The sequence below is a fragment of the Macrobrachium nipponense genome, chromosome 22 (genome assembly GCF_015104395.2).
Source record: "Macrobrachium nipponense isolate FS-2020 chromosome 22, ASM1510439v2, whole genome shotgun sequence".
Taxonomy (NCBI): domain Eukaryota; kingdom Metazoa; phylum Arthropoda; class Malacostraca; order Decapoda; family Palaemonidae; genus Macrobrachium; species Macrobrachium nipponense.
Window position 1 is genome coordinate 2349795 of NC_087213.1, and position 13267 is coordinate 2363061.

General features: G+C 36.6%; 2 protein-coding genes across 2 annotated transcripts in view; both read left to right on the forward strand.

Annotated features, from left to right (window-relative positions):
* LOC135198442 (uncharacterized) overlaps window positions 1-698 on the forward strand; it is a 43108-nt gene extending 42410 nt beyond the window's left edge. The window contains exons 4-5 of the mRNA XM_064225990.1: window positions 1-58; window positions 417-698. The exon at window positions 1-58 is cut by the window's left edge and continues 116 nt beyond it. Of these exons, the coding sequence (XP_064082060.1) occupies window positions 1-58; window positions 417-556 (198 nt within the window). The 3' untranslated portion in view covers window positions 557-698. The remainder of the gene's footprint in view (window positions 59-416) is intronic.
* The window catches only part of LOC135198850 (uncharacterized), a 33084-nt gene continuing 20426 nt past the window's right edge, over window positions 610-13267 (forward strand). Inside the window, exons 1-11 of the mRNA XM_064226822.1 lie at window positions 610-667; window positions 820-1863; window positions 2633-2791; window positions 3201-3260; window positions 3753-3920; window positions 4405-4656; window positions 5173-5346; window positions 6403-6642; window positions 7497-7667; window positions 8619-8774; window positions 9240-9479. Coding sequence (XP_064082892.1) covers window positions 610-667; window positions 820-1863; window positions 2633-2791; window positions 3201-3260; window positions 3753-3920; window positions 4405-4656; window positions 5173-5346; window positions 6403-6642; window positions 7497-7667; window positions 8619-8774; window positions 9240-9479 — 2722 coding nt within the window. The remainder of the gene's footprint in view (window positions 668-819; window positions 1864-2632; window positions 2792-3200; window positions 3261-3752; window positions 3921-4404; window positions 4657-5172; window positions 5347-6402; window positions 6643-7496; window positions 7668-8618; window positions 8775-9239; window positions 9480-13267) is intronic.

Sequence of the window (13267 nt, forward strand, 5' to 3'; positions counted from 1 at the left end):
TTCAGGCATTTGGCAACGCAGTCCAAATCCCTTGAGCAGAACAATGGCAGAAATTTCGGTAATAATATTATATATATATATATATATATATATATATATATCTATATATATATATATATACACATATTTATTTTTTATTTATAGCCGGTATATTACTGCGTTTTTGTAAAAAACTATTTTTTATAAATTTTACTGCAAAATCTCACTTTCACTTTACATCGATAAAATTCACTGGGTTCTATTCTACTATAGTGTTGTCATTAGATAAGGCAGAAATATGTATTTTTTTAAGATATAAAATTTAGGAATCCATAAGCTAAGCTTCCTCTAAATCCCAAGTACACAATCTCCATATCGTGTGAACTTTCATATCGTTTTCAGTGTCATAGCCTAAGAATTCATTGATATCTTTTCAGTAACCAAACCGCAACCAAAAGGCACTGAAGGCATTGAAACCGAGGAGAAACTCGTGGTACATGATCAGATATCCAGACCAGCCTCTCCAGATGTCGACACGCAAATGCCTTTCTCTGTATCAGTGAGTGAGGTTCACTGAAATATCAACGAGAACTTCCCCACCTGAGGTGACTGTCCAGAAGAGTATTCCTCATGCTCAAACAGTTATTGAAGTTCCAAACGAAGCTCTGCCCTCAGAAGAACACGTCAAGTTGGAAGCAAACCAAACAGATTTCTCAGCTGACCAATTTCCTCATGATGAGGTCTATCATGAAGAACTAGGGCCCGATTACCTAGCTTATGAGGACACGATCCATGGTGAGGTGTTTCCAGAAGCTGCAACACAAAATGATGGTATTCCAGAATACCCGTTATATGATGATGCGTTTTATAGTGAAGCAGTTTCGGAGGGAGCAGTGCAAGGACAGGAGATTCCAGAATATCCACTCCCTAAGGAAGTGGATTATGAAGATGTGGTCACCGATGTAACTATTTCTCCCAGCACCACAGTATCTGAAGGAAACGTAAGCATCGAGGTGCCTGTTGATGAAGTATTATTCCAAGAGAGTCACCCTGAGGTCGTCCCTGTGACACAGTTGCCTCTAGAAATTGAGTCAAATCACCCAGAGGTTTTAACAGAAGATTTGAAACGAGAAGGTAAGGAAATAGTTTCGGAGACTGATCTTAATCAGATAAACGTTAATGGAGACAATGTAGAAAAGATCAGTGTCTTGGAAGATGTAACTGAGATCGTTCCCATCCCAACAACCGTACCAGTTCTGGAAAGTGATGTGAATGAGGAAGATTTGGTTCCAGTTACAGAGCCTGTCAGAATACATGCCTTAGTACCAGTGCCAGTATTGCATGAGGAAGATTTGGTTCCAGTTACAGAGCCTGTCAGAACACATGCCTTAGTACCAGTGCCAGTATTGCTCGATGAAGAATCAGCTCCTTTTACAGAACATGAAGAAGAAAGTATCACAACAGTTTCAGAAACAGATCCTACTGATGTTGATTCGCCAGTCACAGAACATTTCTTTGAAGCAGAAGACCCTCTTCCAGTTACAGAACTCGGCCCTTTCCTAAGTGAAGTTGCCTCTGAACACGAGGAAAAATCACATGCCAACCAGACCTCCGTGGTGCAAGCAGTCCAAGAGCTAGGAGCTACATCAGATCAGGAAATTCTTGATGACACACAACTTGGAGCAGACATTTTATCTGAAGCTTCCATAGACTCTCCTGTACAGATTGAGCATCCTCATTTCACCAGTTTGATTCCCAATGCCCCAACAGAGCTAACACGATTGCCAAACTCTCTGCTTACGTCTGAGCTTATCAAGGATGATGGGGCTTCCAAACTTACACTACCTCGGCACACTGACGCTCAGATATTTGAAGGAATTCTAGGTAAGTTCAAATTGTAATTAGAATATTCTATCAGCTTTAGCTGTGCTAATGTAGTGAGTTACCTTGGTGTGTTGATTTCTAAAACTGTCAAAGTAAGGGCCAACAGCTCAGTGATGCCATTTTACTTTTGTTAACTGAATGCACGTAACTGAATTTCACGAAATTGTTTTTGTTATAGTCTTAACCATTTTACTATCATGCAGACATATAGAATTAGAAATCCAATTCCCAGATAATTTTAACAGGTTTGAAGCTGAAAATCTGACACACTAGCCATTATCTTTAAGTCCAAACCTTACTTGTAAGTTTATATGCTTTGAAAATATTTCATTTTCCTATGCCATACATTGAAAGTGCTGTACATTGGCAAGAACGAGTAAACTACTGACAAAGCAATATGAAATTTTGGTCTACTATTCATTAGTAGTTGATATTATCTCTTAAAAACATCCTGCGTATGTTTCCCGCAGGGGTGTAGTGCTGTCGATGCACCTCGTGCGGTTCACTGTAGGTCACACCTAAGATTCTTTGCAGTATCCCTTCAGCAACTAGCGGCAACCCCTTTCATTCCTGTTGCTTTACCTCCGTTCCTATTCTCTTCCATCATACTTTGCACCTTTTAACAGTTGTTTCATAGTGCAACTGCCAGTTTTATTCTTGTTACACCTTTGAAACCTTGTTACTCTCAATTTTCCTCTTTTCACTGACTGATGTCATAGGTCCCAGTGCTTGGCCTTTGGCCTAAATTTTATATCCCATTCCATTCCAGCAGATGTTGAGCCTGAAGACCAAGAGAACTCGACTTTCATTGTCCCAGCGATCCCACCAGTTGTCAGTGAGATCGACATTCTTCCCATCATTGATGTCTGGGGATTCTCTTTGCTTGAGCAGGAGAACGATACGAAGATTAATCTAGAAGGTATTAGAGGTAAGTCGTCCTTGATATGTGGCACTTACACCGTTCAAGTCATTAATTCTTGCTTTATGAAATTCTGCCATGGCTTCTCAACCAGTTCCAGTTTTCACTGACTCATAACCAAACTTCCCTAAGGAGATGGGCCCATTTTACATCACCAATATAGTTCATGAGGCTACCATTCATTCAGTATTTCAAAACTATTACCCACAAACCATCACGATATCTATGACTTTTAAATGTGAAGGGACTCAATCATTCTTAGCCATTGTTGGTAATTCACCACCCTCCCTGATATTAGTTAGTTTTTAATGCCTATTCTCTTTTAGTTTGTCAGATCTTTCATGACCCAGTTTTGCTGTGTTCCATACCTGTATGGTGTGTTGCAAGTTTCAGTGTGTCCCTTTTTTTCCTTTTACAGCACCCAAGACCATTCTGACGCCAGAGTTCCACGAATTCGTCAATGTTGTCCCTCAAGATAGTTGGCATCCATTGTACGCTAACACCCCTGAGAGCAAAGCTCTTCGGAAGGAGTTTGTCATGGATTATTTGTTGGAGGAACCTATTTTACCCCAGGATCAAAGGACGCCTCCCCAGAGGGCCTCAGTGTGTCAAATATTGGTGGAAAGGAGCTTTCCTTCAAGAGAGACAGTGAAGGTAAAGTTTATTATGATAACCAGGTTCTGAATTTGTTGCTCCTCACCAGAGTAATATGGACCCCTCGCAAGTATGAAATGGTCTTCAGTCCGTCTGAAACTCTGAATCAAACCAAATGGCAAATGAATTTTTTTTTTTGGCAGCAGTCAAGCCCGAAACAAAAATTATATCTTAATACTTTTGCAGAATAGTGTTCTAGCGCAAATATATTAATCTCAACTGTTGATGCTTAATTTTACCATTGACAGACAACTGACACATTTGTTAACTGTCCTGCTTTAAAAAAATTCAGATGTCAAAATGTTCCATTTTACAGGCTATCTCAGCATAAATGGCATCCCAGTCTTGGACCTCAACATCTTGAGTGATGGCACTGTAACCTATACTCTAGCTACGTTCCTCTTCGATCACCGGGCCCTCGTGAAAGAGGCCCTTCTAAGACACAGCCGTGTGAAGCTTCCTGGCCTTACCATTGACGTCCCTGGTAAGTTTTCCCTTGCCCTGATTAGTTCAATCTTGAGTTTGTATGAAAAGTCTCATTAGATGTTGGCTTCATACCTTAGATTTCAAATAGTAATAGATATGTCCTCCTTATGCTTTACTAGTCAATGTACTTATTATCATAAGTCATGTTAAAAGATGGTATTATAATGGGTGACTTGCTTTACTGTTTGCTAAACCTTGTAACTATGTGTGTTTTTTTATGATTCATAATTAAAGATAATTATTTTTAATCCATGTTTATTGGGAAATATAAAGCCTATCAGGAACTATTTTATGACATTTTGTGAGGATTTAATCATGAGTTCTTAGCATCTGGTGCAAGCTTGTCAGTGATCAGATGATGAAAGCAATTCTTTAAATGAAATGCTGATCATTTGCTCCATTTTTTTACAATAATGTAAAAAGTACAAATCACTTCAAAATGTATTTCATTTTAGGATCTTATTTTCTGATTTTGATTGCAGGTCCCCCTCTTGACATTTCGGATGCCCCTGAGGTGCCTCCGAGTGAACCAACCGTCCAGGCAGTGACAGAAACGTTGTCCACTGGAGTTCTTCCTCCTTCCGAAGAATTCCCTGTAACTGAGGCTCTTGGGAGTAGCCCCATAAGTCTTCCAGAAATCCAACCTTCTCTGGTGAATGAATCTTCTTTTCTTGACACAGGGGATCATGTTGAACCTGCAGATCAAGGCGTTCCAGGAACTGAAGAATTGCCAGGTTAGTTGATATTTGGTAATTAAAAATGAGTAATATTCCCTATGTCATAATGTCTAATCAATAGTCAAGAAGGGTATGTTTGGTTAAACTCATATACTTTGAGAGACTGCCAAATCCTCCTGAGGATTTATTGATCGACAAAGTTAGTGTAAAACAGTTTGATTTAAATTGATATTGTTTTGGTTATCTCATTGTTGTTGAGGCATCCATCCACGCCAGACAGCAACTCATGTCTCATCTTTTGAGCTCCAGTTCTCTCTTCAAAGGAATCTGTTGGAGAAACCGTGTAGTTTTCAAGGACGTCCTGCGAGAAACTTTATTTTTATGTAAGATGCACTTTACTGATATCCAGTGCAAGTTCACTTATGGCAGATTTGCCAAGACTTTTAAGTATTAGGATTTCATTGCAGGGTATTAAATTGTACTTTAAGCTTCTTGCATCCTCATAAAACTACAGCATTTTTTACTTTGCAAAACGCAATCCTTCCTCGTAATTGCTTAATACCCAAATTTCAGCACCTCCAACTGTTCAGCCTCAAGGTGACTTAAGTGAGGATAGTCATTTGATACAAAAAACTCTACCAGTGGTGCCAGAGACTGTTATCATGGGCAGCCATTCTTCACTGTTACAATTTTGGCAGCTTTCCCTCGAAGATCAAGAGAGGCTGTCAGTACCTGTTAATGAAGTTGGTAAGTGTCCTCATTATACCGTTTATTTTTTTTACGGAATTGTAAAATTTAAGTATTCATTAAAGAGATTTTTCATCCTTCGTAAGTGAAAGGAAGATATGCGGTATTTACGAATCCTTTAGACTGTAAATCAACATACCTAGCGTGTCGAGGTTACAATATCTCATATGAAGTAAACTTCACTATTTATTGTTATGCAGATTAACTCTTCGTGAAATAATGGTACTTTTTCAAGGGAACAACAATTAAGGAAACAACCAGTAAGCAACAAGTAAGGTGTAGGAAACTCTCTTTGACCGCTAAATTTTTGTTTAATTTAAAGCACTAAATTTTACTGTGTTTATTACGAATTAATAACAGAAATCGTTTAGGCTTCTTTCTACAGCGAACTTGAATATAAATTATTCCCATTAATCCTCTTCGTTACTATTTGCGGCACAAGTTCACCGCTGGACTAGTGGTTTTCTCGCTCGACTGCCAATCCGGTGGTCCGAGTTCGAATCCCGGCACGGCCAACGCGGAATCAGAGGAATTTGTATCTGGTGATAGAAATTCATTACTCGATGAAGTGTGGTTCGGATCCCACAATAAACTGTAGGTCCCGTTGCTAGTTGACCAATTAGTTCCTAGCCACTTATAAATCTCTAAACCTTCGGGCTAGTCCTGGGAGAGCTGTTAATCAGCTCAGTGATCTGGTAAAACTAAGATTTACTTAATTTTTCTTGCGACACAATTTGGTAACTTTTAATTAATTATTTTGAATGAATCTTACCTACTGTTAAAGTTAGCTTGTATCTTTGCCCCATAAGTTGAGAAGATATAGTCTAACACCAACAGTAGGTAAGTATCTTAATAATGAAGTTTATCATAAAAGTTTTAATTATTTAAGATGTATAGGTATAGAAACTAACAATGATCCTGTCTTCTATTTCCAAAGACTTTGCTGATCACTGATGTAACTTTAGCAGTAGGTATGAGTCCAAGTAACTCATTTTATCAATAAAATTTTCAATAAGTTGTACTGGCACAGGAACTGACAACGATCCTTTCTCCTAGTTCCAAAGACTTTGCTGAACCCGGATGTCCTCGTAGTGGAAAACCTGGTTCCTGAGGGCTTTGAAAACCCTCTGCTTTCAGACGGGGCAGAGAACGAAGCCCTGAGAACGGAGATGGTTCTAGACTATCTCATTCCTCAGTCTGTCAACCTGCAGGATCTGAAAACAGCACCAGCTGGAGGACTCCACGTGACCAATTTCAATGGGAAGGATCTTGTCTTTGAAGGAAAGTTTGGGAGTGGTAAGTTTTGGCTGAAAATACAACCTATTATATTACTATTCTCCTTAGATTTTATAATTTACTCATATCTTTATCGATTTATGTATTAATGTGTTAACCCATTTTCTTCCTTTCTGATAATTGTCTGTATCTCTTATTACCTTCTGTTACTTCCCTCAAATAAACACCATATTCTTTGGAAGTTTGAATTTCAGATCAATAGACCCTGTGGTGGGCTTGTTCCATATGAACAGGGTTCATATAATAATAATAATAATAATAATAAATAATAATAATAATAATAATAATGATAATAATAATAATACGTGACAGTAATGTTTCAAGAAAAGATATGTACCAATTTGAATGAGATTTGAAGCGACCTATGTAGATGGTTAATTCTTAATTCTTAGTTAGAATTACCAGCTAGATCTGCGTGCAATGTACTGTTCATTATTATTACAGTGTTTTCTTTTAAGTATTGGCAACTTCTGGAAGTAGGATTATTCTCCATAATCATAGGAGTTGCTAAACAATTAACATTGAAAGTATCATTGAATATCCGAGATGTAATATCAGCAACTGGACTGCCTTCCTGTTCTGATACTAAACGTTCATCAGTATTTACAGATTTTCCAGACTTTTGTTTCGCTGGCATATTTCTGCAAATTTTTTTAAATTCAACTTTCTAAGCAGCTAATAACGTAAATCTCAAATGGCAGTTAAAAAAGATATAGAAATCATTGAAAGAAGAAAGAAATACAGGTTTGCTGACATGGTGAAGTTCGACAAGATACAGAAATCACTTAAAGATAAAAAAAAAAAAAAAAAACACAAAAGTTTGCTAACATGGCATACTACTTGTAACTTTGTAGGTCAGAGCCGATTAACTGTGAACGGCGTCGACGTGACCAAAATCGTGACTTTGGCGGATGGAACTCAGGTATTCGAGTTGACAGACTTGCTCTTCGACCACAGGCAACGAGTTTCGGAAATGGCCCATCGAGATCAGGAGAAATCCAATATCAATCGCCAGGGTTTACCAGGTAATTTTTTAAATTTATTTATTGTAACTTGCCTTAAATTATTTTTCTGTGTTGTGGTGCTAGTGAGCTGCTGCAATTATACTAGGATTTAACAGGTAATTCTTTGATTTATCTATTACAACTGCTCTTCAATTATTCTTCTGTATAGTGGTGCTAGTGTGCTGTAATAAATCTTATGTTTTTTTATTTCTGGATTAAATATACTTCTTGAATTCTATTAATAAATGATTTCACGAATATAATTAGAATGCTTTAATGCAGTCTTCTTTTTATTTCTGGAATAGATATACTTTTTGAATTCTACTAATGAATGCATCATTTGACGACTGTAATTATACTGTTTTAACGCAGTCTTGTTTTATATATCTTGATTTAATATAGTACTTCTAGAACTTTATTCATTAATTCATGTATGTTTTGATGCTATGCCTACCCAGATTCAGAGACTTCTTGTCTTCACAGAAATCAGCCGTTTTGGGATGAAGGGAAAAAATTATTTTGGAAGAACACACAGCAGGATAGGCATAATTTTTTTACATGATTGTCCCGGAAGGGGTTTAGTGCCGTCAGTGTGCACTGTAGGCATTACTGAAGGTTCTCTGCAGCAACCCTTTGGCCCCTAGCTGCAACCCCTTTCATTCTTTTTGCTGTACCTCCATTCGTATTCACTTTTCTTCCAGCTTACTTTCCACCCTCTCCTAACAATTGATTCATAGTGCAGATGCGAGGTTTTCCTTCCGTTACATCTTTATAATCCCCTTTAATCTCAAATTCCCTTTCAGGCTGAATGACCTTAATGGTCCCAGAGCTTGGCCTTTGACCTAGATCTGATATTCCAGTTCCAATGTACCATGGTTGTGTTTTTGTCAAATCTAAATGAATGCTTTTTTTAAAAATGGCTACGGGTTGATTCAGTGTTGCTTAAATACACTTTTATTGTTTGTACTTCAGAACCCACTGTGACTGATGATGGACTTAAAGAACCAAGCTTAACTGTGCCACCAATCCCATTACCTGCTGCCATCAACCCAACTGCCTCCCAGACTCACCTGTGGGCATACAATCAGTTCTACCAGGATAAATACCACAATTTGGAGGATGTGAGACGTTAGTACAGTCAGGGTTTTCATATTCACACGTTGGGTTTGTTAAAGGCTAGAGGCCATGGAATTCGTATTTTAAAATTGATCTTTTTTGTTCATATGTATTTTTCATTCTGCTCTTCAGTGTATGTTTATGTAATATCTCCATATATTCGTATGACTTCCTTGTTTGTATGGGAGAGTATGTACTCTGGTACATTCTCTTTTCTTTATTTAATTTCATTCATTAACTTTCCGTAAGTGCATTTTATTATGGAAATCTGCTAGACAAAGTCATAGCCTTTTGGTCTAGTCTCTGAAAATGTATTTACATTATAAATAATAATGATCATAATAATAATAAAAAAAAGTTAAGGTGATTCAGAGAATATACTTAATTCGAAGGTCTAACCTGTCATTCAGAAAAATTTATTTTCCTTAAATGAATTAATTCAGAAGTCTAACAGTTCTTTGCCTCTGTCTGTTGCAGTCCCAAAAACGATACTATCTCCCGAAGTCAAGAAGATGGAAGCATTAGTACCCAATGACGACAGACATCCCTTGTATGAGAACAGTAGCCAGCGTTACGTGGACTTGCGAGCAGAATTCCTATTGAATTATCTCATCTTGGAGAGCGTGGATGAAAAGGACACGAGAATCACCCAGCCAGAGGGCCTCACAGTGGAGAATTTGTTGGGGAAGAATATAACCTTCTTCATGGATGACCAAGGTCAGTTTACTCGAAGCCCTGTTTGGTGTTTCCGCTTTTTAGAGCGTAATGATAACAGATCAGTGCCAAACATTGAAAAAAAAAAGAGCACACACAAATTGGAGGACATATATAATTAAGAAATCCACATCACTTAAGGTTCTTTGCAGCGTCTCTTCGGCCCCTAACTGCAACCCTTCCATTCCTTTTACTGTACCTCCTTTCATAATTTTTTCTATCTTATTGTCCGCAACCCTCTCCTAACAATTGTTTCTAGTGCACCTGCGAGGTTTTAATCTTGTGACTCCTTTGAAGACCTTTTAAATTGTTTCTAGTGCACCTGCGAGGTTTTAATCTTGTGACTCCTTTGAAGACCTTTTAGTACTCTCAATTTCCCTTTCAACTCTGAATGACCTCATCATAGGTGTCGGTGCTTGACCTTCGGGCTGAATTTTGTATTCCTTTCAACTAAAACCTAACTACGTAGCGTGTGCCTTTCATGGTATGTATCTAGGTCTCTTCGCTTTTGCGAAAGACTTTTTTTTGTTTCTCCTTACGACTGTCATTCGTAAGTATTTCTGGTTCCTTCCATCTCCTTGTGCCATCTTGCTTGGTGAGACGTACCGCGTGAAGTCACAATAAATCAACAGATATCACAAGTTTAACATACGACTAGAATTTGAGAAATATCTAGAAGTGTTCGTGAACTATCGGTGATAAGATTAGTGTGAAAATAGTAGGATAAAGCGTCTTCTAAGTTAGTTTTATCAAGTGTAATACTATAAATCAGAACAAGATGGCAGTAAGTTCCAACTGCGGGAAAAGGTGGCGTAATTTGGCGTGTTTAGCAGATTCGCAATACGATGAGGTAGCAGGAAGGGAACTGGCATTTTCTCATCTATGAAATCAGCAACAGTCCTAACCAAAAAAGATACAAAAGCATTCATAGATATTAGAAGGATATAATCCTTCAAACTGGAACAAATCTAATGAAAACATCTTGAAAATAATTGAAGAAGTTCCAAATAAAATCCAAGTGGTCAAGAGACTCATAAGATACATAAACCAACATATTCCGACAAAGAAATGAATAAGGTGAATCTTGTGAATATACTAATTGATGCATTAGGAAAAAGAATGCCAAAAGCATGCAAACTGTGTAAGGTTTGGTATAGCATAGTCAATCCACAAAACCTAATCAGAAAATGTGCTGCATGCAACATTCCGACCCATCCACAGTGTGCTGAGTAATACAAGATTTGAGAAAAGATACAAGAATTTTTGTTCAACATGTCTATCATGGATAGACAATGTTATTAAATCAAGATGAATGTACAAATAGTTGAGGATGAAGAAGAAGAGGAAGAGGAGAAGAAGAAGAAGAAAAAGAAGAAGAGGAAAACGGAAGGAAAAGTAAACAAAAATGAAATGACAGAAAAAACAAAAAAATAAGGGAAAACAAAGAACAAGATAAAAGTATGGATGCAGAGATACTCATTGATACTACATATGAGGCAATAAAGCAGCATACCTACGAAGAAATAAATTACGATATGACAACAGAAAAGCAAATCCCGAAGAGGCTCTACCCAGATCTATACAATGACGGGAAAGAGGAAAAAATAGACAAGAAAGACCCAAAATCTGCAACCTTTTGAAAAGAGGGAATTGCAGATTTGGAGAAAGATGTACTACAAACATCCTAAGATATGTCAAAAAACAAAACTATGAATATTGGTAAATGTGCATACTTAGATGGATAGGGATGATTGCAGAGATCTGCATCCAAAAATATGTAAAAACCTAAAAGAAGGAAAAGGATGTAAGTTCGACAAAAAATGCAAATATATCACCCTGTAGCCATGAATCATAATCAAATAAATAACCAACCAAGTAATAAAATCCAAAATAAGAAAGAAACAAATAAAGAGAGAAATCAAGAATATCAGGTAAAAGAGAAAAGCAAACCACCAATGAGATATGCAGAGGTGTCAGCAAAAAATTTCAAAGCATCAGCTCCGAAATTCTACTCAAGAGATAATAACTGTATTTATTATGCAAGAGGATATTGCAGAAACGGAGAAAATTGCAGATTCAGACACAAAATTAATAATTATGATGAAGGAAGATCAAATATTATGGAAAAGTTGGATTTTTTAATGTCAGAATTTCTGGAAATGAAAAAAAGAACAACATACCAGAACAGGAAAGAGACATGGGAAAATCCTTATTACTATCAGTATTAAATGAAGGAGAAAACACGCAAACCATCATAGTGATGAATGCGCAGGGTTTAGTTACGAGTAACTCAAAAGAAAAATAGAGTACTTAGAAGAACTAACCCAAATGAAAGAAAATAGATATAATGGATAATATAAGTTGAAAACCTGGTATTTCCCAAGAGACTGGGAATGATGATCAAATAAAAGGGTTCCAAACTTATAGATCAGATAGAAAAAATAGGAATCAAGGGGGAACCGCAATATATGGGAAAGACAAAAAACAAGGAAAAAAAAAAATATATGAGAAATATAGTACTCAGAATGTGAATAATAGCAGGTAGAATTTGAATCTGAAAAATGATGAACATAGTAATATATAGACCTCCTAATACTAAAGAGTTTGACTTAATAATTGAAAAATTGGATGATATATGTAGAAATCACAAGGACTGGACTATTCTCCTATCTGGTGACTTCAACTTTCCTTTCGTAGAATGGAAAGAACGAATAGGAGATGTGGTTGTACTTATACATATAAAAAAAGAGAGTAATAGTAGTGCAGAAGATAAGAGGCAATTTGAAAAGCTATTAGATATGCTACTAGAATACAACATTCAACAAATAAATCACCTGCCAACAAGAAAGGAAAATACTTTAGACCTAGTATTTGTGAACGAGATGAATTATGTTAAAGAAAATAATAGTTTATAATGCGAGTATTTCAGACCATAATGTCATAGAATTAACAGTTCATTCCAAAGCAAGTGAAAATAGAGATAAGCAAGAAATGAAAAAGTGGGAAGGATATGGAAAATACAACTTCTACAGTAAAAATATAAAATGGTCAGAAATTAATGAAGAATTGAAACAAAGATTGGGATAACATTTTCGTAAGTGATGGAACCATAAGGGTAAATACGGAGATATTATATAAAATATTGGAGATAATAGTGGAAAAATATATACCGAAGAAGAAAAGTACATCATTCATGCATACCAAGAGACAGAAGGATCTTGTTCCAGAAAATCAGAAAGTGGAAAAAAGGTCTTGCAAAAGAAAAAAATGCATGGAAAGTTATAGAACTAAAAAGTAAGATAGAAAATGCAGAACAAAAGATTATACAATCAAAAGAAAATGAAAAACGGGACTTGGAAGAAAAAACCCTATTAAATATCAAGCAAAACCCCAAACTATTATACTCATATGCGAAGAAGATGAATAAAAGAAGAATAGAAATAGGCCCTCTGAGAATTGAAGGGAGATTAACGAATGAAAAAGGAAATTTGCAACATACTGGCAGAACGATATAAGAGAGAATTCACCCCTAGAATAGATAATGAAGATAATGATATAGAAGTAAGGGATGAAAATAGTGAATATTTAGCTGACATAGATATTAATGAAGCTGATCATTGTGCAGGCTATTAATGAAATTAAAAATGGAGCTGCTGCAGGGCCTGATTGGAAGTTCCTGCTATTTTGTTAAAGAAAGTAGTTCATTCTATCGCAAAGCCACTTGCAATATTATTAAGACAAAGTGTAGATACAGGCAAGATATATGATGAGCACAAATTAGCATATATTAC